A 23,189-nucleotide genomic window follows, 5' to 3' on the forward strand; every position below is an offset into this window, starting at 1 on the left:
TCTGCACTGCTGGGGGCTGTGGCTACTTTCAAGGAGGGAATATGGCCTCAGTTGCTAGGATTTCTGCATGTAGAGAAATTTGTGACGGCCTGAAGCAAGAAGTGCAATGGAGCTATGGAGGCCATGAAGTCTCTCCCTTGGAAAAACAGGGAAGCACCAGTAATGCTGCCCATGTAACAGCCATCCCACCTGGATCTTCTGCTGGATGTACGCCAAGTTAAGCAGCATTTCTGCAGTTCCCACTTGCCCTTTGGCCCTAAGGCAGCTCTGAGCACAGGTTCCTAGAAGGAAAGCTCTTTCTCCAAGCCCAGCAGCGCTGAGCACACCACTGTAGCTGGTGTGTGCCATCCACCCAAAGTTCCTCTCACCCACCAGCCCCTACTTTGCCAGGCTGCAGGTATCCCAACCAGATACTGCCACTCCGTTGCTACCAACACTTAGACGGGATTTTGACACCTACATCTCATAAAATCCAGTCAGAATATGACAAACCTGGCTCCAGGTAACCCTCGCTAAAGGGTGCAGTGTATTGCCTTTGGCTGCCTGCCAGCCCCCTCCCCAGTGCAGCAGGTGGAGGATCAGGGCTCATAAACCCCCATGCTCCACACTCCACTGCTGGCACAGCAAAGCTGTTTGGCTTCTGCTGGCTGTGCCTTCTGTCTTGCCAGGATGGACCTGCTACTGAAAAAGGAAACAACCTTCACAGCTTATCCTTCTCCTCGCATGGCGTGGGAGTGAGTGACAAATTATTGCACTCTTCCTGTTCAGTTGCTTAAGTAGCCAAAAGAGATCCTCCTCACTCAGAAAAGAGTCAATATTACTTTTTGCCTAAAGGTTGGATTTAATGCAAACATCTCTTTAATCTATTCGTTTCCAAATCAGTTGTAGAGGGACTCCTACTGCTTAACAACAGCCTCTAAACTCACAAGTGTATTGAAACATTGTAATTTCGGTATTGAAAGAGAGAAAATCATCAGAAGAAATTCACTGGTTTGAGTACCTGTTTATTTACTTTTCAAAAGAAAGTTACCCCTGCAGTTTCAAAAGTGGAAAACACAGCAACTTTTCTTTTACTGTGATAATGGAGAAATAACAGATGACAAGTTACTACAACCAGGAATTTATTCACTGCTTTACTTACACTCAAACAAACACACAAGCATACACATCCTCTCCAAGAATCAAGTTAGAGGTTTTAAAAATACAGTAAAAAATGTCAACAAAAATATTTCAACTTTTTGCCTGAAAAAGAATGTTTCTTTCAATTTTCTGGCAGAAGATTAACATGACTTTAGCTATTCTAGTTCTTACCTGAATTTCTGGTTATGTTCAGAGGAAGAAATGTATACAACCAGTATTCTCATTTGCCATTAATATGTAGACAACCATTAGAAAAACCTTATTCTGCACAGATACGAAAGCTTTCCTCCATAACTGCTATCCTCCTCAATGAATGTACTAATTGCTGACAAGCTTATTTGCTGACATGAGATTTATCATTTATGTTCTATTACAAACCTTTCAAAAGAGATAATACAGTCAGTTTGCCTTTCCCTATCCTTTGTTTCACTGGGATTCAACACAAATAGGAGTTATTTTCCTTTAGGTACCATGCTGTAACTTTTTCTTGTGTCCCCTGCCCTGTTGTTGTCGGGCAGGGGAAAGTTCCAAGGTTTGTGAGTGCTGGCCTTTCAGGCACGTAGCTTCATGGTTTCTCACAGAAACCTGTAGTTTCCAGCCGGCATCAAAAGACCGGGAGAGCAGCTCAGACTTTTTCCACAGGCTTTATTGTCATCCCTGAAGGGGTCAGGCCACAAATCCAAAGATGGGGGATCACACATGTACTTTTATAGGGTTTGGGGGGATTACAAGCAAACCAATGGAAAACAGAGTTAATGCATTTTGGCCAACTATATTATCTTTCTTTGTTTGGGACAACGAATTATAAAGAATCAAACCTAACCAATAATATTCTAAAAAGATAAGAAGAAGAGCTTGCATTTTTTCAAACATGAGTCATTCTAAGCAAGTAGTTTTTCTTATCTCAAAGGAAGTTCTAGGGGGCCCTCACAGGAATGTCTGCAGAGGGATTCGTCTCCTCTACACACCATGCTGCTAGATTTGCAGTTCACATAAAAAGGGGTCTCCAGAGCCTTACTCCAGCTAATCATGGCCAAGCTCCTGTCTCACAGTGCTGAAGTAATCAAGAGTTACTCAGTGATTGACACCTGTCAATCATCATCCAGATGAATTAAAAGTTAAGTATACAGAATGCAGCTAAAGATGAGCTTTTTTAGGTCATATTTTTCTGTCATATTTTTAGGTCGTATTTTAAGGCTTCTGCAGTACAGTATAGCTAACATATCTACTTTAGCACATTAATACTACAAAAAAGTATCTAGATATGCATCAGCAACTTTAATCTTAAAAAAATATTTGATAGCTCAAGTTTTTTCAATTGCATACATGTAAGCTGGCTGCTAAACACTATTATCTTCTTCTGATGGGAGTAATTAAATATTCAACCTAATCTTCAGATTTTAAAGGTCTCAAGTCTGTGGCTGAAGACAATTTCCTAGGAAAGCACATTTTTCCTGAAAAAAGTCCAACAACATCTTGATTACACAGGAAATCTGTGAATGTCCTGCAACCAAAGAGGCAGAATACCTAATAAGAGACAGTCACTCACCATCCTTCCCAACAGCTGTAAGAGAACTGTGAAGTTCTCCCACAGGAACTGATAATCAAGCAGGACAAGCAGTATCATTCCCTCCTAAGTATGGTATTAAATAACAGCATGAGTTGCCTCCTCTGCTTCCTCCACAGCACCTGACAGCACTCTTTTGTTTGTAGGCACAGTCAGAGTCGTGAAAAACTTGTGTTCTCAGACATAAAATACAGTATTCATTTGGCAGAGTAAAACAGCCAGGTCACACAGCACCAAGCACCCCCTGTTATGCTTGTATCTTTGGTACTTGTTTTAAATGTTCTTTTTCAACAAGCAAATTTAATTTTTGAGGTTTTGTTGGTGCAGGTTAAGTAGGGACAAAGAAGAAGACTGCTTTTAAGAACTTATGCAATGAGTTGAGCATAGAGATTGTAAAATCACATTTGCAAATACCTGAATGTCTACTGTTACAGGAGACAGATTACTAAGAAAAAAAGTGTTTTATCCAATTTTGAGTTAAAAGATAAACAGGTAGAGGGATAGTGCTTCTAACCAATGAGCACGTGTAAAAAATCTAACCTAAAACAATAACTAAAAATTGTTTAAACCTGGCAGTCATGGCCAATCCTCATGCTACACCCATCAGCAATTTCTTCTAATAAACTTATGAAAGACTCCCATAATGTAGGGTAATGTGAAAGCTGCTAAAAACGGGATACAGAAACAGGACTTTAGGAATTCTAAAACATCCTCTATGTCTTTTTATGCCTTGTTTTCTATTGCACAGAAAAGACACAGAAAAAATGCTTCTGACCACCCACTTATCTGATCACACAGCTTCTTCAAAACAAATTTTTCTCTCTTAAGCCAAAAATAAAAAAACATAAGGATGACAGGTTTTGCTGCTATAGAAGTCTTGCTGATGCCTGGTATTCTATGAGATACTCTGGATAAATCTGCTGCTTCTCAAAGATGACAAAGATAGAAGGGTTTGGAATGTTATTCACACAACTGTCATAGAAGTTTTGGTTGTCCTTCATGGGAGGCCGAACGTAATCAGGACTACCAAGAGTGAACTCCCCCACCAGCACTCGTGCCAGAAACATGGTTTTGGTGTGGGAGTCTGTCCCACAGTAGTTGTCAGAATAAGATGCATCCCTTGCAAAATAGCTTCCTGCAGAAGAGACACCAAGACAGAGTTGATAAGACACCAAAAGTGCAGGAACAAAATGATACTGTGTGAAAATTAATTAATAAATCCGTTATGCAATTTATGAACAGCCTTTCCAAAGCCTTCACCTGTCCTCTATGTCCCTCTCAGTGGAAATGACCACTAAGCACTTTTTAGTTTTCACAGCACACATAGTAAAAAGCAATGTTTAAAATGTTACCATAACCCTCTAAAGGATTTCCTCCTGACTCTAGACGTCCACCTTCCCCAGTATCACATTTCCCCTCCTGGCAGAGGCTACATCAGCACAGTTAAACTTGATGATCCTTGTGGGTACCTTCCAGCTCAAAATATGCTGTGATTCTCTAACATTTCTGAGAGTTACCAGGTATTCAAGCAGAAAGCTGCCTAGTCAACCAGTCAGCCTGTCTCATCTATTCCACTTGATGTACTGGTAATTCTCCTGTACACAGCACAAGTAAAAGGATAAAATTTCTCAACAAGACAAAAAAGCCTGTAACCAGAATGGCATTTAGATTCCTGGGAAGAAAAAAAAAGAAGGAAAAAAAAAAAAGGCCAGCCTGCTTTCTGCTTTCTTATAGGAGCTGTGAGAAACTGGAACAGCAGGAAACCTGGAGTCTAGCAGAAACTATCCCTATAAAAGTCCGTCTTTTCTTGCAAGGACTTAGGAAAGCAGAAGCCAAGGCCTTTCAGAGTGCCTTAGCTCCAAATAACCTTTGTGAAACTCAGCTCTGTTGCCAACATCACAACAGAGAGAAGCCCAGGGCTGGCCAAGTACTACCTTATAAACTTTATCCCTCTTAAGTGAATACTGGTTATTTTTTAGCAAGTCTAGGGTTACTGAAAGAGCTGAAAACCCACCTTTGCCGTAGACTGTCCCATGAAGGCCACAGATTCTCCAGTCAAAGTTCTGCTGACAGATGGCCTCAATGTCTTTTTTGCTGGTCCCATGAAATAAAAATCTCTCATCTGCAGCCTTTCCACCGTTGCTCTTCTGCATTAGGTCCTTCTGCCTGCAATGAGAAGCAGAATCTTTGCAGTTCCACAGTGTACCCACAGGTTCCAGACACTCAGAAACAATTTTACACAGAGTATGTTCTGTAAATCTTTACAGCAAGGCCCAATTTAGCCACACAAACATGCTTTCAGTATACATAAATGCTTTACTACAAATGTTTTCTTTCATTCACTGCCTTTGGAGAGGGAGGAATCGTGGTGTTATTTTTTTTCCCCTGAACACAGGAGTTTATATTAAGGCTTGCCCTCCATAAGTTTTTCATTTAATTTTGAAGGCTGTTCACCTGCTGGAAAACATTGTGCTAGATGTGACTCATTACCAGCTTCAGGGTTTCACTGGAAGGAAGCTGTCATGGACACAGGCCTGGCAGAAGTCAGGAACAAGGATTCCTCCCACACAGCCCTGAATCTGACTGTGCTGAGCTCTGTGTCTTGACTGAGTTTTGGGTTTGTTGATACCTCTTAGTATCTAAATATTGATACTAGGTAAGTATTTCAGTGGGAGAGTGGAAGCAGAGGCATTTCAGGAATGTATATTCTATCTTTAGCACAGAACATACAGCTAACTACAGAAACAACAGACATCATGCATATACCAGAGCAGTCTTTTACACATACCATTGATACAGCTCCCAGAGGGATGGGTTCTGAACTCTGCAAATCTTTTTAATAGCTGCTCTGGGCATTGTGCGCTGAAAGTCCACTTTGACTTTCTTGTATTCTTCAGAAGAACAGTCAAGCTCAATCAGCTGCAAGGAAAAGTTTAAAAAGTTACTTCTGCATGCTTTTGTACAGCCACTCAACCCCTCTTAATATCTGTGTCAAGATATATTTGCATGCATCAAACAGTATCTAAATACATAAATACATAGCAGAAGTGAGCACATAAATATAAAAGGAATTGATAATTTATGTTGCAGAAAACCAGAGGATCTTTCTTGTTTATACTCCCTACAGCCAGTGAACACAAACTGCACTGCCTGTTGTGTTGCTAAATCAATTGAAGAGGCTTTATTCGAGCAATTTTAGGGAAAAGCATGGTCACACTACTAAAAACCAGTTCCTTCCATGATAGTCCTGAAAGCAGGAAAAGTTTACTTGTGTATTTTGGCAGGAAAAAAAAATGTCAGTGTTAGTATTTCTTTATTTTTCTTAGTGACAACTTCTTGAGGATTTGCATTTTGCAAGTTAGTGATTTTTGAGCATCAGATAACACCTCTTCTGTAGGTACAGTTACTAGAGTTGACAGAGGAGCTGGTGGAAGCAGACAGGAAGTCAGAGAAGGTAAAACACGCATATGTGTGGTTACAAAGGTAAACAAGTTTACTCCACTGAAGTGAATAAAATAATAGAAAACTAACAATAAAAGATCCCATCCTGAACAAGCTGTCCTGAGAGGTTGTGGAGTCTCTCTGGAGATACTCAATACACACCTGGACACAATCCTGTGTGACCTACTCTAGGTGAACCTGCCTTTGCAGGGGGTGGTTGGTCTCTGTGATCTCCAGAGGTTCCTCATTCCAAGCCCAACCATTCTGTGAGATTGTGAACTCCCCTGGTTTCACAGACATACAATAGTCTACAGCTAAGGAAATGGCTACCCTGAAGTTCAGAGGCATCATTTACCTCTGATACTGTCAGCACATGTTGGGACTTCAAAACTGTGTATTTTGGGCACCAGTAGCAATCTTGTTAACACAGCAAATTTGCCAAGGCAGGGGATTAATAGCAGCAGTGAAAGTCCTTGCTGCCACATTTTTACTGCCTCCATTTGTTTAAATTTGTGTCTAGTTTCACCTCCAGGTCTGCTCAGTGTGGTATCAGGTTTAAATTTACCAATACCTCTGTGTTGTGCTATATAGAAACAGTCATTTACAAAGGCAGAAGAAACACTGAACTTGTGATGGAACAAACCTTACATGACAAAACTGACAGAGATTAAAAACCAAAAAAAACCTCCAAACCTTGAATCCCAGTTCAGGCAGGGCAGATTTGTCCCAGTGAGCTGGAATGTTCTTAAACCCTTCTGTATATTTAACACCCCTGTAGATTATAAGACATTACAAATAGACACTTAAAACTAAACATGACATTCTGTGCACATATTATACTGAACATTTTTGTCAAGCCTGGGGAGAATATAGGCAACTGAACATATTAAAAAATATTTTAAAACTGTCATTTCTGTTCAGCACATGAAAATATTTATTCTAAGTCATTGTGTCAAGACTTATGTCAGGAAGCAAGATGCCAAATGAGAAAAAAAAGAAATACATATTCTGAACTACACACATAAGGATTTCTCTTGCAGAGTTGAACATATATAATAAAAGACCTACTACCCTAGGGGAGGTAAATACAAATGCATCCAGTATCACATCAGTATGACAGAAACAGGATAGATACAGCCCTCCCCTGTACTTTCACCTTGATTTAATTGTGTTTAGCTGCTGTTTTCAGTGTTTAAGCAAGGACTATGTGGTGCAAGGGGATGTGCAAAAACTGGCTGTTATATGCAACTCTATCTCCTTGCAGGCTCCCACCTTTTGCTCTACCTGTAATAACTTTCATTTCAGATTGTCTGGCTGCTCTCAAAAAAAACTTTTCTAAACTTGCACTTAGCTTTGAAAATTACTCATCTCAGAAAGAGCTAGTATACATTGCCATATGTTGAATTATTTCCAACATTTCCACACTTTCTGTGGCCAAGCCCAAATTTTCTTCACAGGCTCCTGAGTTGATTGAAAACTGCAGGCCAGGCTGCAATTCTGCCCTGGCTAGAAATGGTTGTAGGAAAGGTATATCCCTTTCCCTCTCCATGTCTTTCACAACTGCCTAAACAGCTACTTCTTCACCCTACTTTTACCCATGGAAGATTCAGCATTCACAAAGCACTAAACCCATCACCTCAGAATGAGCAGTTATGGTTTACCTGGCTCTTGTCTTTTCCACCTCTGCCTGAGAAACAAATTTAGGTCTTCTGCAAATCTTCCTCTCTGTTCTGTAGCAAATGTTTTTCTGCACCATGGCTGGGAAAAAAAAAAAAACCAAAAAAAACCAACCAAACAAAAATCCCATGAACATTCAAAGATGCTTTTGAAAGCCTTCACACTGCAGCCACATTTGTCACTAAGTTGTTTTGTCAAAAACATCAACGAAAAGGCTCCCTCCTCCTCAATTTGCAACTGAGATACTTTTTTCCTACATTTGGTTGTAGATTTCAAACCCTGTAAACAGAACTCAACATCTACCACAGACTATTTCTTTTTATTGACCACCAAGAGAAATAAGTCACAGCAACCTAAATTTTAGAGGCATTCCTTCTGGATCTTGGAACCTCTCAGCTACTGTGACATAATACTAACAATTAAGAGTCAGCACCAGCCAGGACAATAAGGCCTCATCTTCAGAGATGCACATGAAAACAAACAAAAATGCCTTGACACCACAAGCCTAGAAATTAAGTTCTGGAAGACATCTGCACTGCATATATTTGCCTAAAGTAATTTTTGGAAAGGATGCCAGGAAAGGCAACAGCTCAGAGAGGACAGTGCCATCACAAGTGGCTTATATTTTCTGAACTCTTGGGAAATACTTCTTCCTACTTTGACACAGTCAAGGTTATTTTCTCAGCCTTTCCAGACAGGATGAAAATATCTGCAAAACTCTTGCAGTGCTAAGGATTGTCTGGACCCTATACCTTGTCCAAGTGTTTTTTTTTCCCCAAACAAGTGATTAAAGTAGAGCAGAAGCTGGCTTGTCAAGTCTTCTAGAAGTTCCCCACCATTTGTGTTGATGCCAGCATCAGCATCATACCTGATGGTATAGACTTCCTGGAAACTATTTTGAAACCTAGCACAAGAACTTCTCAAAAATAAAAGCTTTGAAGGAATAGAATGCCACTCTGCTTATGTGAACAGCTCTTATCCTGAGAACTTTGATAGAAGCTCTGTCTCTGTAAGCATTGCAATTCAAAGTCCAAATTTCTCTCTCCTATCTCCTGTAATAAGGAGGTTGAAAACCACAAGAGACCTGGGAGGGACAGACAAAACAGAAGAACAAAGCAAATGCAACCTACACACAAAATTTATTTCATATTCATGTCTTCCAGCTTTGAAGGTCAGCTTTGGAGAACTTTCAGCCAAATAAGCTTTCTCCAGGTCATCACTAGAGACAGTAGCAGCTGCATGAAGATCATCCTGTCACGCCAAAAATAGAGAAAAAAATTTTTCTCCTGGTCTATTATAGGCAAGCAAGGTTAAAAAAACAAGTCTAATATGTATGGTGGGTGCAGGATATATCAGCATATGAGAAATCCTTGATTTAGAGTGAGCATCCTGTAGCAACAACTTGAATCTCACTGTTTTATTCATGTTATTCTCATACTAAATGCAAACACAGCACTGTGCCAGCTACCAGGGAGTAAATTAGCTCCATCCCAGCTGAAACCAGGACAGACCACACATTCACCAACTAGACCAAGAAAGATGACAGAGTACTACCACAACTTCAGAGAAGAAGGCTTTTCTCAAAAGCAATGGAAAAAAATATTATTACTATGATCCTATCTGATATGACTCACTGAATAAGTAAGTCTGTTGATAATATTTGTGACTCACCAGTGATCAGTCCCCTACCTGAACCAAATAAAATCACAGGGAAAAGACCCCATTAGGCCTTTAATGTCTTATCTATAGAGTATGAGTGAGAGAAAGAGGGTGAAAAAACAGGGCGAGGATATAAACACTGTGCACTTTTCAGTAGTTCTGCACCTCTCACACAGAGTTAGGAGTCTCCTCATTTCTCCACATTTACCTGTTTTCCATACTCCTGCCACTTGTCATATTCATCTTTCCAGTACCAGATCCATTCTGTTGTAAGAATGAAGTGAGGGGGTCTGGTCACAGAGGAGGCTGTAGAAAGGCGTCTGACTTTCAGCAGCCCGCAGCACATATCATGAAAACGGATACAGAGTGGGAAAAAGACCCGTTCATAAATAAGAGCATTATCAAATCTACAAAAAAAAAAGGAGAGAAAAAAAAAAGAGATCAGAACTGTTTGTGAATTTTTGCTCATAGGTTCAGAAGCCCACTACATATTTGCAAATTAAGTCAGTCTCACCCAAAAGTGGAATACAAAGATGCATCTTTTCACTACAATATGTGCTTTGCATTTTGAACTTTTCATAATTCTGTATGCTAGCTCTGTTTTGTGTTTGTACATATTTTTCGTTACAGTATTATGACTCACATTGGTTCTATGGGCAATAACCATAACCCACTCCTAAATCAGTGAATTACATAAGATGAACAGAAACAGTGGAAGACAGGCACTGCCTGTTTCTTGCTGACCAGCTATATTCTAAAGAAAACACTGACATAATTTAAGAAGGGCTTCAAAGACCCTGTAACATAAAAAGAACAGGTAATTTTCCAGCATGGTATGTGGCATACTGTTATGAGCCCCTTCCAATACTCTCATTGTGCTGCATAACCAGTTCAAAACTCTGAAAGCTGTTTCCATATTCTTCATGTGCTCTGCTCCCAAGAGTCAGTCTCTCAGTCTCTCTCAGACTCTCTCAGCCTCTCTCTCTCTAGGTATTCTGCCAGTTCCACAATATGGACTGTGGGAAAAGGGGGAGAGAGAGGGGCAAATCTCATGCAAAGTGAGGCCAGTAAAAGAATGTCAAATAAAACTACTTATGTAATAACAACAATAGAATTGTGCAACTTATAGCCACTAAAGATCTGGTACAATACAGCAAATGCCAAATATTATAGATTTTTATAAGAGTTTATACCTGATGTTTTTTGGGTCACAATATGCTTTTTCTATTTCTTCCATATTTGTGAAGTCCTTCCAGGTATTAGCCTCAGAGTACTGCCATCTATATGGCAAGTGAAAGTGGGTTCTGATACACTTTTCTGTAAAAGTTTCAGAAAAAAGAAGTAGGAGATGCATTATTTTGACATATGAGAGAACTCCAAAATTTCAGGGCTATATACCCAGATGGTGAAATCATCAAAAGGATAGCTAGGGGAAGTGTTCACCTACAGTACCATTACAAGCAGCAGTTCAGAATTTTTTAGCATAAGCAAGCCACACTTCAATTTTTTGATTTAGGTAGAAGTTCAGTTTCTGTACATACTAGATTTATTTCATAAATAGATAAATAATGTATTTATGATTAACCACAAGTGTTCACAAGGTATCACAAGTGTTACTTAAGAGTTCAAAGAGTAATCGTGCAGTCACTCCTCAACGGGAGTGAAGGGGACATCACCAGTACACATGTGCATAAACCCAAGGCAAATTTTCAAAAGGAAACTTAACTACAAGGAAAGTCAAGGAGAAAACTGCACCACACAGTTCATACAAAGAGGTGCTCGGTACACAGGTCAAGAACATCAAGAAGAAAAAGGATGACAAAAAAATCAACAGGAAAGCTGGTGAAGCAGCCTTTTCCTGGACACCTTGGAACATTTTGAAAGGGAGATAGCTAAGACAGATGGAACAGAAGAGTACTAGAAGAAATAATGGAGAATGTAGAATTCAGAGAATCTTTCATATCTTTACTGTTTGGAAATGTGACTTCTATCATTCAGTAATTCCTTAGGTAAACACAGGTGGAGTAACCAATCTTCAGCACAGGCAGATTCAGAGCAAAACAAAATACCTCCTTTGTTTGGTGTGCCAGGTCAAACACTTTCCTACAGCACTCAAGACAGCAATGAGACTTAACTAAGCATAAGCATAAACTCTGAAGTTTCCCCTTTCTGTGAAAGATGCCTAACAAATTCCTCTTTATGAGAGCAGAAAAACAGCCTGGACTTGACACAGTCTGTCCTGATAGTTCAAACAACCTACCTTTAAAGCCACAGCTTCTGTACAGATGATACAAACATATCTGTTCTGATTCATTGTCCTTCGTAGCTGAGGAACCTTGTCCAGTGCTGGGTTTTCTGTCTAGAGGGGGGAATTACAACTATTAATACACTTGGTATCAACAACACCTCTTAAAAGTGCTCCTACCCCTAGGGAAGATGCTTAAAGGCAATGTTTGTAACTCCCTAACTGCACTCAGCTCCAGAAAGACAGGGAAGGCTTTGATAAACTTGTATACTCAAAGTCCCCTCCTTGCACCCATTCTTCCTGAATTTGATTTCCCTGCAACTCCTGAACTCCTCAGATACAGTTTTTAGCTATCACCACAAAACCAGAAAAGAATCCAATGACTTTCTACTTCCAGATGGACTTGAGTTAACTTGTGCATTGTGCATTCCAGACAGCTCATCACGCAGTAGCTATAAAATACAAAGTTTCAAAATCTGATACTCCTATAAATGAAAGCACGTCAAGGAAAGGAAGAAGGAACTGCAGGCAGAATAGTGTAGACCAGCATACACACTTGAATTCTCCATTTTGTTATCCTTTTTTTTTTCCCTGCTAAACTAAACTTGCAATTCTAAAGAACTTCAAAAGAAAAGTGCAAACAAAATATTACACTTCTAAGAAGTAACTAGGATAGTGCTGTTTGTGAATTCTTGTGCTTGACAATTCCTACATTAGAGAAAAACATATTTTATAATCAGACAATTACAGAGTTTATAAACAGACAACCATCAGTCCTATTCTTAAACAGGTCTCTACATATTTTACCTAAAAAGCTCCAAAATTATAGAGCTCCCTACTTCCAGTTCCTGTTATGCTTTTTTAACCCCAAGTTTAAGAATTTCATAAACACCAGCACTCTATTTCTCAGGAACCTTTCTTGACTTCACCTGTCAAGACAAAGATCTCTGTCAATGAGATAGGAACAAGGTCCCTCCTAAAAGAAAAATCAAGATGCAAATTCAGTTTTCTTAATGACGCCAGTGAAAATATTAAATCCACTACCGCGACTCTTCTGATGTATTCAAAATATGGCATTATTTACCTTTGCATGGTGAAGAGTTGGCATCTTCTGTGTCATACATGTTCCTGTTGCCATTTTTTATGTCATACATGTTTCTATAAGTGGAAGGTAGTTTCTTAATAATGTCTGAGCTCATGCCCTGTTTCTCCAGTTTCTCAAAACACTCTGGATTTAATAAGTCATGGGACCGTTTGCAGCTGCTGCCGAATCGGCACTGACCCTGCAAAAAGTACTGGCAAACATGAAGTTTGCTGCAGGATGTTTTAAAGGAACAAGATCCATAAAGTCCATCACCTTTGTTATAATGCAAGCAGACCTTGGGAAGAAGAAGAAAAAAATAATGTAAACATCAAAGTACAATGCGTTCATTTGGACTGTTTGAATCCACGATTTTTAGTTTTTTTACGGCTATGTGCATAAATTTGCTTTTGAAAGAAACATTTCTTCTTTCTTGTTTTCCAAATGATTACTTGATAGCTTTCCCTTTGCCCTGCTAATGTTTAGAAAGATTTTTCAATAGACAACATTCTTACAGACATTCTCAAGATGGGATGTAGTGCTAAGTCCCTTTGATTTTCTAGTTTTGGAATAGTTTTGTAATTTTTGGACCCAAATTTGATGGTAAGAGGTACTGGATCTGGCTGGGATGGAGTTAACTTTCTTCACAACAGACCATACCATGTTATGTTTTGGGTTTGTGACCAAAACAGTGTTGATAAGACATCTCTTCAGTCTGTTTGGGTCAGCTGTCCTGGCCATGCTCCCTGCTGGCTCCTTGTGCACCTCCTCACTGTCAGAGCATGGGAAGCTGAAAAGTCCTTGACTGAAGGTAAGCACTACTTGGCAACAGCCAAAACATCAGTGGGTTGCCAACTTTTCATATTAAATCCAAAACACAGCCCTGTTCATGATACCAGTAAGAAAATTATCTCAGCTGAAATCAGAACAGATAAACACCACACAGCCTCTCGTTCACTCCCTCCAGGGAATGAGGAAGAGAATCAGACAAAAAAAGTAAAACCCATAGGGTTGAGATAAACACATTTTAATACAGCATAAAAGGAAGAGGAAATAATAATTATGCTAAAAGAATAGACAAAACAAGTGACGCACAATGCAACTGCTCACCACTCACTAAACAAAGCCCAGCCACTCCCCATTAGTGTGTCACCACCCCTGGGCCACCCCGCCTGCCCAGTTTTGCTGTTCAGAATGATGTCATGGTATGGAATATCTTTTTGTCCAGTTTGGGTCAGCTGTCTTGGCTGCATTCCTTCCCAGCTCCTTGTGCACCCCCAGTCTACTGGCTAGCAGGGCAGCATGAAAAGCTGAGAAGTCCTTAATTTAGAGCAAGCACTGCTTAAAAAAACTAAAACATGAGTGTGTTATCAACATTGTTCCCATCCCAAGTGCAAACCCAGCATTGTACCAGCTACCAGAAAACAAATTAACTCTTATTCCAGCCAAAACTAGGAAACAGTCCAAACTGGCCAAAGAGGTATTTCATGCTACATAATGTCATTCTCCAACAAAAACAAAAAAACAAAAAAAACCAAAAAAAAACAAAAAAAGTGATGAAGGGGACAGAGGGAAGGTGAAATAAGGGGGAGATGGGTCCTTCTTACAAGGTAGCACTTGATTAGAGACTCGCCGGGCATCATTCTGCTTCTCAGGTGGTGAAGCAGAGGTGTTCCTTTGCAACACTTTCCTCTCTGCTTTCCTCCACTTGCTACACTGTCTTCATCTCCATTCACAGGTTTTGTCACTTTTGTTCTTCTTACCAATGCTCACCTCTTCTGCTTTTAACAGGGGAGTGAGGTGTGGATGAGGGACTGTTCAAGAGCTTAGCTGCCAGCTAGGGTCCACCCACCACAGGCAAGAACAGAGGATGCAGATTTGTTTTTAGATTTGCATTAAGCTAACTAAATTGACACCAAATATCTCCACCTCTGTCAAGCCTCTTCCACTTTGTGATGCTCACTGAAACACAAGGCTAAGAAGCTTTCACAGTAATACTCACCTCTGGTAAGAGGGAAGGGTCATTTTGAAGCAGTAGCTGGCAAAGTTCATCACGGCTTAAATTCTCAAGTCCGTATTGCTTTAGAACCTGAAGATTGTGGTCTGAGTGGAAGTCGTGGATAAACCTGCATCCCTTCCTAGAACTCAAGAAACCCAACAGCAAAATGACTGGCATTATTTTGCCATCCCATGGGCATTACACTGAACAGCTGAAAAAGCACACCAAATTAGTTACAGAAAAATCCACATTGCTCCTCTATAAAGCCATTATGTGATTTGCAAAGCAGATTACGTAATTACTCTGAGCATAATTGCCACGCTACTTCTGATTTAGTCATTTTAGCCTCAGTGTACTCTGACAATATTGGCATTTTTTGACCTGCAGCTCACAACCACAAAACCATCAAAGCTCCAGAGCATCGCTCCCTCTCACCTGATGAGCACATCGACCAGAGTCCTGCAGCACAGGGACACTGAGCTTTAGCACATAACCCAGGGTACCCCAGCTCAGGGACATCCTGGGACACTGAGCTTTAGCACATCGCCCAGGGTACCCCAGCTCAGGGACATCCTGGGACAATGAGCTTTAGCACATCACCCAGGGTACCCCAGCTCAGGGACATCCTGGGACACTGAGCTTTAGCACATCACCCAGGGTACCCCAGCTCAGGGACATCCTGGGACACTGAGCTTTAGCACATCGCCCAGGGTACCCCAGCTCAGGGACATCCTGGGACACTGAGCTTTAGCACATCACCCAGGGTACCCCAGCTCAGGGACATCCTGGGACAATGAGCTTTAGCACATCGCCGAGGGTACCCCAGCTCAGGGACATCCTGGGACACTGAGCTTTAGCACATCACCCAGGGTACCCCAGCTCAGGGACATCCTGGGACAATGAGCTTTAGCACATCACCCAGGGTACCCCAGCTCAGGGACATCCTGGGACACTGAGCTTTAGCACATCGCCCAGGGTACCCCAGCTCAGGGACATCCTGGGACACTGAGCTTTAGCACATCGCCCAGGGTACCCCAGCTCAGGGACATCCTGGGACACTGAGCTTTAGCACATCGCCCAGGGTACCCCAGCTCAGGGACATCCTGGGACACTGAGCTTTAGCACATCACCCAGGGTACCCCAGCTCAGGGACATCCTGGGACACTGAGCTTTAGCACATCGCCCAGGGTACCCCAGCTCAGGGACATCCTGGGACACTGAGCTTTAGCACATCGCCGAGGGTACCCCAGCTCAGGGACATCCTGGGACACTGAGCTTTAGCACATCGCCCAGGGTACCCCAGCTCAGGGACATCCTGGGACACTGAGCTTTAGCACATCGCCCAGGGTACCCCAGCTCAGGGACATCCTGGGACAATGAGCTTTCCCCTGGCACGGCCCTGCCCACGTGCAGGGAGGGAAGCGCCAGGGTGATGAGCCAGAGAGGAAGTGCTGCGACTCAAAGCTGGGAAACCACCGCCTGTGTCTGCCGCCTTTGCAACACGCACACATATAAAATAAAAGAAGGCGGGCAACGAGCATTTCCGACGCGGAGCGGGTTGCAAGGGCTGCCTTACCGAGAGCTCCTTCCCATAAAGGGGCACGCCGTGCCCAAGGCCGAGCCCCGCCCCCCCCCCCCCCCCCCCCCCTCACCTGGCCACCTGGTTGCGGCAGAAGCCCTTCAGGTGGTACTTGCAGAGGTGCAGCCGCCCGCATTGCCCCGGGCAGCCCGCGACGTGCTCCGGGCACAGCCGCACGGGGCTGGTGGCCACCACCACGGCCACCTCGGCCTCCGCCGCCGCCGCCGCCGGGCCGGGCCGCCGCACCAGCGTGAAGCGCTGCGCGTCCCGCAGCACGGCCTCCAGCTGCTCGGCCGAGGGCCGGCCCGGCAGCCTCCGCCGCAGCTCGCCCTGCTCCAGGCAGCCGCCGCTGCCGCACAGCACCCGCAGAGCCAGAGCCGCCAGCGCCATGGCCGGGAGGCCCCTCCCGGGAAAGCGACGGAAACGGAAACGAAAGTGAAAGCGGCCGAGAGGGAGCGGGGCTGGCGCGGCAGGAGCCCCGGCTCTGCCGCTCAGGGAGTGGCTTGCTCTGCGTGACCCGGGCTGAGGAGCGGGCGGCGGTGCCGGGGCGCGGCCCTTCGCCTCCTTCCTCTGCCTGGCGTTTAGGATGTGTTGACCGTTTTTAATCACGCGTCTCCTAAAAGGGATGGCAGCTAGGAGGTCGCACATTTCCTCTCGTCAAAAATGGGCGCAGGGATGAACGGAGCGTCAGCCATGTGATCGGAGCTTCACCGCCGCGAATTGCGGGGAGGAGGCTGGTGTGTGAATTCTGCCGTCAAAAACATCTCAGTTAAGGTTTCTGATCTGTGCCTTTTTCTGACGATACACCGTGAAGGGTGCTCTCACGCTTCTCTCCTCTCAATATCGAAATTAAAATCTCAGTCATGGTCACACATCTGGCCGCACAGCTGCCCTGCTTGCAGCGCTCACAGTGCCACCCACTGCAGGGCGGTACACCACTGCTCCTGCCCGCACAGCAGCCACAGCACCAGTGTGGACAAGCAGTGTCCTCATCCTCTAGGAGCTCACAAACTCTTCAGAAGGGTTCCCATCTTTTAATTAAGTGCCTTTGTCTAGGTCATTTTGACACTCCTGTTCTGCATCACAGTCACTCAGAAGCATGTTTTAAATGGTGGCAGGACCATGATGAAAAGTGCCATCCTTTCAGTCAGATTAGCAGTGGGAGGCATGGGGGCTCTCACTGATGGTGGTTCTCATTGAACAAAAGTCCTGCATCCTTCCTTCTTTTGCCTTCCTTCTGTTCTGTTATGCCTTTCCCCTTGTCTCATCTTACTTCCTGCTTGTCCTGTGAGGTCATCAAGGGAAGGACAAAACGTAGAATCTAAACAAGTGCACTGAATTGAGAAATAGCTCTACAACAAATATTTAGGACACAATGTGAGAGGCTGGAGGATTTGCTGTCCTTCATCTCTCCTTTCCAGTGTCCTCTGATTAGCTTTTCTGAAACAAAGGAAAAGTGCTATTTTAGTCATTTGTCCTATGGAAGTAATTCCATAGTTTGGACTGTCTTTGTCATCCTTTCTTCCTTAGGACAGTCTCTCCTTGAGGGGCAGATCTGCAGATGGTCACATTTGTCACTGACAGTCACCTGGTAGTAAGGCACTCCAAAGAGAGATCACACACCACTGGTAATGACTGACAGTGTCACAGAACAGTTGAGGTGGAAAGAGGCTGTAGGAGGTCGTCTGGTCCAAACCCAAATCCAGCTGTTTCATCACTGAAAGAGAATATGAGTGGAAACCTCCTAATTTTGGTGTTTTGTCTAATGGTCTCAAATAATTGGAGAGCTGTATATTGCCCCATCAGTAGGAGATGTCTTGACTGAAACAAAACTCAGGGAATCCTTTAGCATAAAAAAAAAAATTGAAGAAGCATTGTACTCGATAACTCTCATTTTCCCCAGCATCCATTTACTTTTTTTATCCAGTGCCCAAAATCCATCCAAACAAACCAGGTCCCAACTTTTTATACATTAATGACCTGTCCCAGCATCACTGTGCTGTCCAGGTAGCTGTTTCAACTTCATCTCCCTTTCGCACTTTCTTTCCTCATGCATCTGAACAACCCCATTCATGTGGCAGAAATATGGTATTTTTTATGATAAAATTGGTATGAATGATTATACTAATGTCAACATTGTAAGGAGAGGAGAACCAAGAAAGAAGAGCAGTGTAAGGTCAGAGTTGGAGGGGTGTTTTCAGGTAGCTTTACCCCATTGCAATTCATTCTGAAGTGTTGGTGTATGTGCCACTGGGAAGTTCACATGGCTGTTCCTGCTTTGCAGGAGCTCCTGAGTGACTTTTTGAAGCTCTGGAGTAGAGCTATGATTCTGTCTCTTTTCATGAGAACAAAAGTAAAAGTATTAAAACAAGCAATGATTGATGCAGAGAGGTTTGCAGGGCTGCCTTTGAGTTACAGCACTTCTCCATCCCTAAATTCATACCCCAAATAAATCATAGCTTATTCTTTCTCATACAAGTCTCTTGTAGTTTGTTTTGTGGCATGTTCCTCAGGAAGAATAAAAGTACCCCTTTGATTTGATAGAACTTCCCCACCTATGAATTATATATAAGCAAAATTGTACTTTCTTCAGGAGAAGAAGAATTATCAGCTAACAGAAAAGTCAATCTTCATTCATAAAATTAAGTGCCATTAGACATGAAGGGCACCTAAGGAAAGTGGCTCCTCTTCACCTCTCAAATACTGTAATTAAAGGTAAGGCTGTTTTCTTGAATGTCATTGTAGCATAATTGCATATGAGCTATTCTACCTACAGGTAATGACTGTTGTGTGCATTGGTCCTGAAACAGGCTCCCTCTAAGCAGTTCCTAAAGTTTCTGAACAGCTGCTGAACTCAGAGCACGTGGGGTTTTAATAATTATGGGACTTCAAGTATTGCGATATCAGTGGGACAGCTTTGTTAAAACCTGAAGTATTGAGATGAGAACTTTCGAAATTAGCAGATGTCAGTCATTAGACCAATATCTTTATTTTTAGAACAGTTTATGAATAATTGTGTTAATTTGCATCAACCTTCAAAATATAGTAATTTAATGATTTTCCTGTGAATTTTCATATGCATCTTTAAAACAGCCATTGTTGTTATGGTGCGCGGTGCCTCCACTTCCCACCCCATCCACGTGTTTCAGTCTTTCTCCCAGCTAGCATGGTGAAACTCCTACCTTTGTATTGTCTGTCATGGGAGATGATGCAAGGAAAACGGGCAGAAGTAGAGAGAAGTGTGATATGCTTGCTTGCAGGTGTTTTTGGTTGCCTGTCAGCCTACATTTAAACACACAGTTGCAGGTTAACTGTTGTCTCAGTGATGGTCTGACGACATGGTTAAACACAGCTAAACTTTCTGTTGTTTTGTCTGAAACTGGTCAGTTTATAATGGCTTGTATTTGCTGTTTTTCTAACACACATAATTTATATATCTTCCTTTTTGGGTTAAGTATTGGTGGCCCATCCACCTTGGTCAAAATCGGTAGAATTTTGTCCCAGAGAGTTGGTGTGGTGGGATTCCACATTTAATTTGTTCTTTGCTCAGAATTGTTTTGGTTGTTTTATCTGAGGACCATGCAGTCCTTGGGCTTTGTACACTTGGAATCAGTCCCCCCATGAACCTATTATTTCTGTGCACTTCTCTAAGTTTTTCACTTACAACTAGTGTTTCTGAAATCTGTGCTAATTGACAGCATATGGAGTTTGCAGCTACAATCCCAAGAGTCTCCCAATGGTGTGCTAACCTAAAAATCAACCATCTATCAGGTAGCACATGCACCCACAATTTGAAAGCAGGAAACAGGAAACTCAGTTCTGTTGCAGTATGTGAGTAGCACCAGACTGTGGGGCTGTTGACTGTCCCAGGGATCTTGTAACCTCCGCAAAGAGCAGGATAAATCCTCATTTTTTGCTCTTGCCTCAGAATACAAATACAAACATATATTTTCTCATGCAAACAGAGCATGGATCTAGGAGTCTGGACAGGATCTACGATGAATTGTTTTATAAGAGTAAACTAGCCTAATATAACATGCAAGAAATTGTATAGTGTATTGTTTGGTTCATTACATAAGTTTCAAGAGGTCTTGTTTGTGAAAATAAAAATAATTTGGGGCTGAAAATTAACAGTATAGTTAATGATGTTGTTATTTGCAACTGGCACACTTCTAGTCTTATTCTGTTGAACATTTTATTACTTGGTTTCAGTGTAAATGTCTGTTTATTGTGTAAGCCTTAGGCTTTTGTTCTTTTTCAATACCCTCAAAAAGGTAATGTATTCACACACCCCCATCATCTTGTACCTGGCTTGCTCCACCTCTCAGAAACCTCTTAAGAAGCTCCTTTAAAACTACAGTGGTCTTCAAATGAGCAGTAAATTGGCCAAAGTCAGAAGCTCATTGCTGCTCTCAGAGCAGTTTTTTCTGCATTTGCCACTTAATTATCCACTATCTGTTATCTACTGTTCTAACATACTCAATCTCAATGTGTCTGCTAATTCTTCCTTTTAGCATTCCACTGCTTTCAGATGGCAGTGACCTCCCTGTTGACAGACACTGAACAGCAATTCTATTTTCTTTAATGTAGGAGTTGCCACCAAACCATTTACCTTTGTATCACAATGAATTGCTTAGCATGCATGCAGATCTAACAGCTAAAGAGTCCTCTCAAAACTCCTAACTTTGTCAAAGTTTCTTGTGAGTAAAACAAAAAAAAAAACAAACTTGCCAGGGACCAGGACAGTTACTGAATACTGTCACATTTCATTCTTCACTGCAATCAGCAACAATACAGAAGTTGCCCTCATCATGTGATGTTTCATCCGGTGTTGGACAAAATATGAAATTCCATTGGTAAGGACTCACCTCTATCAGCTCTATGAAGAGATATATTTATGACATCAGGCAATACTTATTGAATGAAAATGCTATGTCTGCACATAGTAGCTCGAAAAACCCTTGCTATTTTATGGCTAGATGGTTGTTATTTTTATAAAGTCAAACTGATGAGGAACACGAGGCTGAAGGGATCAAATGGGTCCTCAATTCTAGCCACTCATAACCACAGCCAGCTATGTTTTTAGATATCTATTTCAAAAATATCCACAGTATAATCCACAGACACCCTGAGCTTCAGGAAGCTCTTCAGTGCTTTGTAACAAGTGTGAGACCTTGGACGCCAAGGAAAAAGCAGGATCTTTGTCACCATAGGAGAAGACAATAGGTTTCAAAAGGAGAGGGTATCAGACATTCTGCTCAAAGCCTTTGTAGATGGCAGTCAACTGCATATGGGAAAGCAAATATTGAAAAAAAAAATAAAACAAAAACAAAAAAACCCCAACAACTTAAAACTGCTTTTGCAAGAAATCAGAAACTTCCAGTTTTATTTTCCAGCTGTTAGTCCCTGCTTTTAACTGAAGCTTCCTTGATTCAGTGAAAGCTCTCCAAAGGTCTCCTGTGACTTTATCTTCTATGAGTTCATTTTCTCTGTATTCATCAGCTAAATTGATAAAATGTTCGTGCACTGATCACCCAGGATGTGTCAGGGCATCGATTTAGAGATCAGTAGCAGCTACTTGTGGTGGCAGGGGATAAACAGGAGGAACAAAGGATCTCATGGAAAGCAAGCAACCATCAGGTGCTTTGGAAAACTTCTTGCAGCAGTGTACTAAGATGTGTAACTAATGTGTTCATATTCTCTTAAATATCTGCCTAAGGTTCACAATTCAGAGGCTTGGTAAAGGGAGACCTCTCTTGAACATTATGCTCAAGAATGTATGTTTAACTGAGAGAGTAGCCTCTAAATGGGAGTTTATTCAGAGATATTTATCTGATAAAGGACATTCTTCAGAAAAGTGCTTCCAGTAGGACCAAAGCCAGTACCATCTGTAACACACAGTTCATTGCTGGTGTAGAAAAAAATCGTTGTTTCAGAGAATTCTGCTGCATTTTTGTTGATGTTTTTGTTTTTTTGTTGATATTGATGACTCGTGAGAGAGGGGTTATTTTCCTGGATACCCATTCCAGCTAGCAAGATAGTCTGGCTAATATGAATTATCTGTAGTTGATCTGTGCATGGCAAGTGTTCTACATGGACACAGAGCAAGCATGCCTGTCAGCTGAATTGCTTTTAGCCTTTTTTTTTTAGCCCTCTTGCCACACAAGGGAAATCTACCTATGTAGTACCTTGTAATTTCTGTATAAAAATACATTCTGTGTATTTTTGGTATAACAATTGCATTTAACACCTTTGAAAGAGTCTTAAAATAAAAGCAGCAAGTCTGCTGAAATGTAGCATGTGGAGATACTGCTTTTGTCCTGCAAGAATTGTGCTACTGTATGTCAGCAAGTTTAAAGCTCTATTAAAAAAAAAAAAAAAGAGGAACTGATTTGCAATAATCATTTTATTGAGTCATGCAAGTCTTCTAAAGGTAGATTTATGATTGTTTCCTAGTATTCTCATGGGAATTCCATATTTGCAACAGTGATTATTTTAATCAAAGCTGATGGTTTTTTCACACTTATTTTCCTTTCATTTAGTGCCTTTCTGTTTCCAAGTTATTACTGGTCTATGTAATTTTCTCAAATAAATGTTTTTTTCATCAGTCTTTCTACTGTTAAATAGCAAAAGAAGGAACTCTGACAGACCACTTATGGGATTTATTATCACTGATGCCTAATATTTAACTGTAGGTAAATAGTACTAAGTGACAGTCAGATTACTCTGAAATGATACACAGAGGAAAATACATCTGGTTTTTCTGCTTTTAATTTTGCTTATTAAAAGAAAAAGACCTTA

The 23,189-nt window shown here is 41.7% G+C and overlaps 1 protein-coding gene across 2 annotated transcripts; it reads right to left on the minus strand.

Annotated features, from left to right (window-relative positions):
- Window positions 1-1,017: 1,017 nt before the first annotated feature.
- Window positions 1,018-16,778, minus strand: LOC134043753 (protein mono-ADP-ribosyltransferase PARP12-like). 2 transcript variants are annotated; one of them, XM_062492485.1, is made up of 12 exons: window positions 16,462-16,778; window positions 14,813-14,948; window positions 12,814-13,108; window positions 11,745-11,843; window positions 10,678-10,801; window positions 9,693-9,891; window positions 8,956-9,076; window positions 7,810-7,906; window positions 6,842-6,920; window positions 5,496-5,626; window positions 4,722-4,873; window positions 1,018-3,842 (listed from the first exon to the last, which is right to left on the minus strand). In XM_062492485.1, exons 1-12 carry the CDS (start codon window positions 16,776-16,778, stop codon window positions 3,574-3,576), a joined length of 2,019 nt encoding a protein of 672 aa, XP_062348469.1. In that variant the 3' UTR covers window positions 1,018-3,573. The 2 variants fall into 2 exon arrangements, with proteins under 2 accessions (XP_062348469.1, XP_062348470.1); XM_062492486.1 differs by lacking the exon at window positions 1,018-3,842 and having other exon boundaries at window positions 4,040-4,873; window positions 14,813-14,954.
- Between the last annotated feature and the right edge of the window lie 6,411 nt (window positions 16,779-23,189).

This window comes from Cinclus cinclus, chromosome 4, assembly GCF_963662255.1.
Source record: "Cinclus cinclus chromosome 4, bCinCin1.1, whole genome shotgun sequence".
In the NCBI taxonomy this organism is placed as follows: domain Eukaryota; kingdom Metazoa; phylum Chordata; class Aves; order Passeriformes; family Cinclidae; genus Cinclus; species Cinclus cinclus.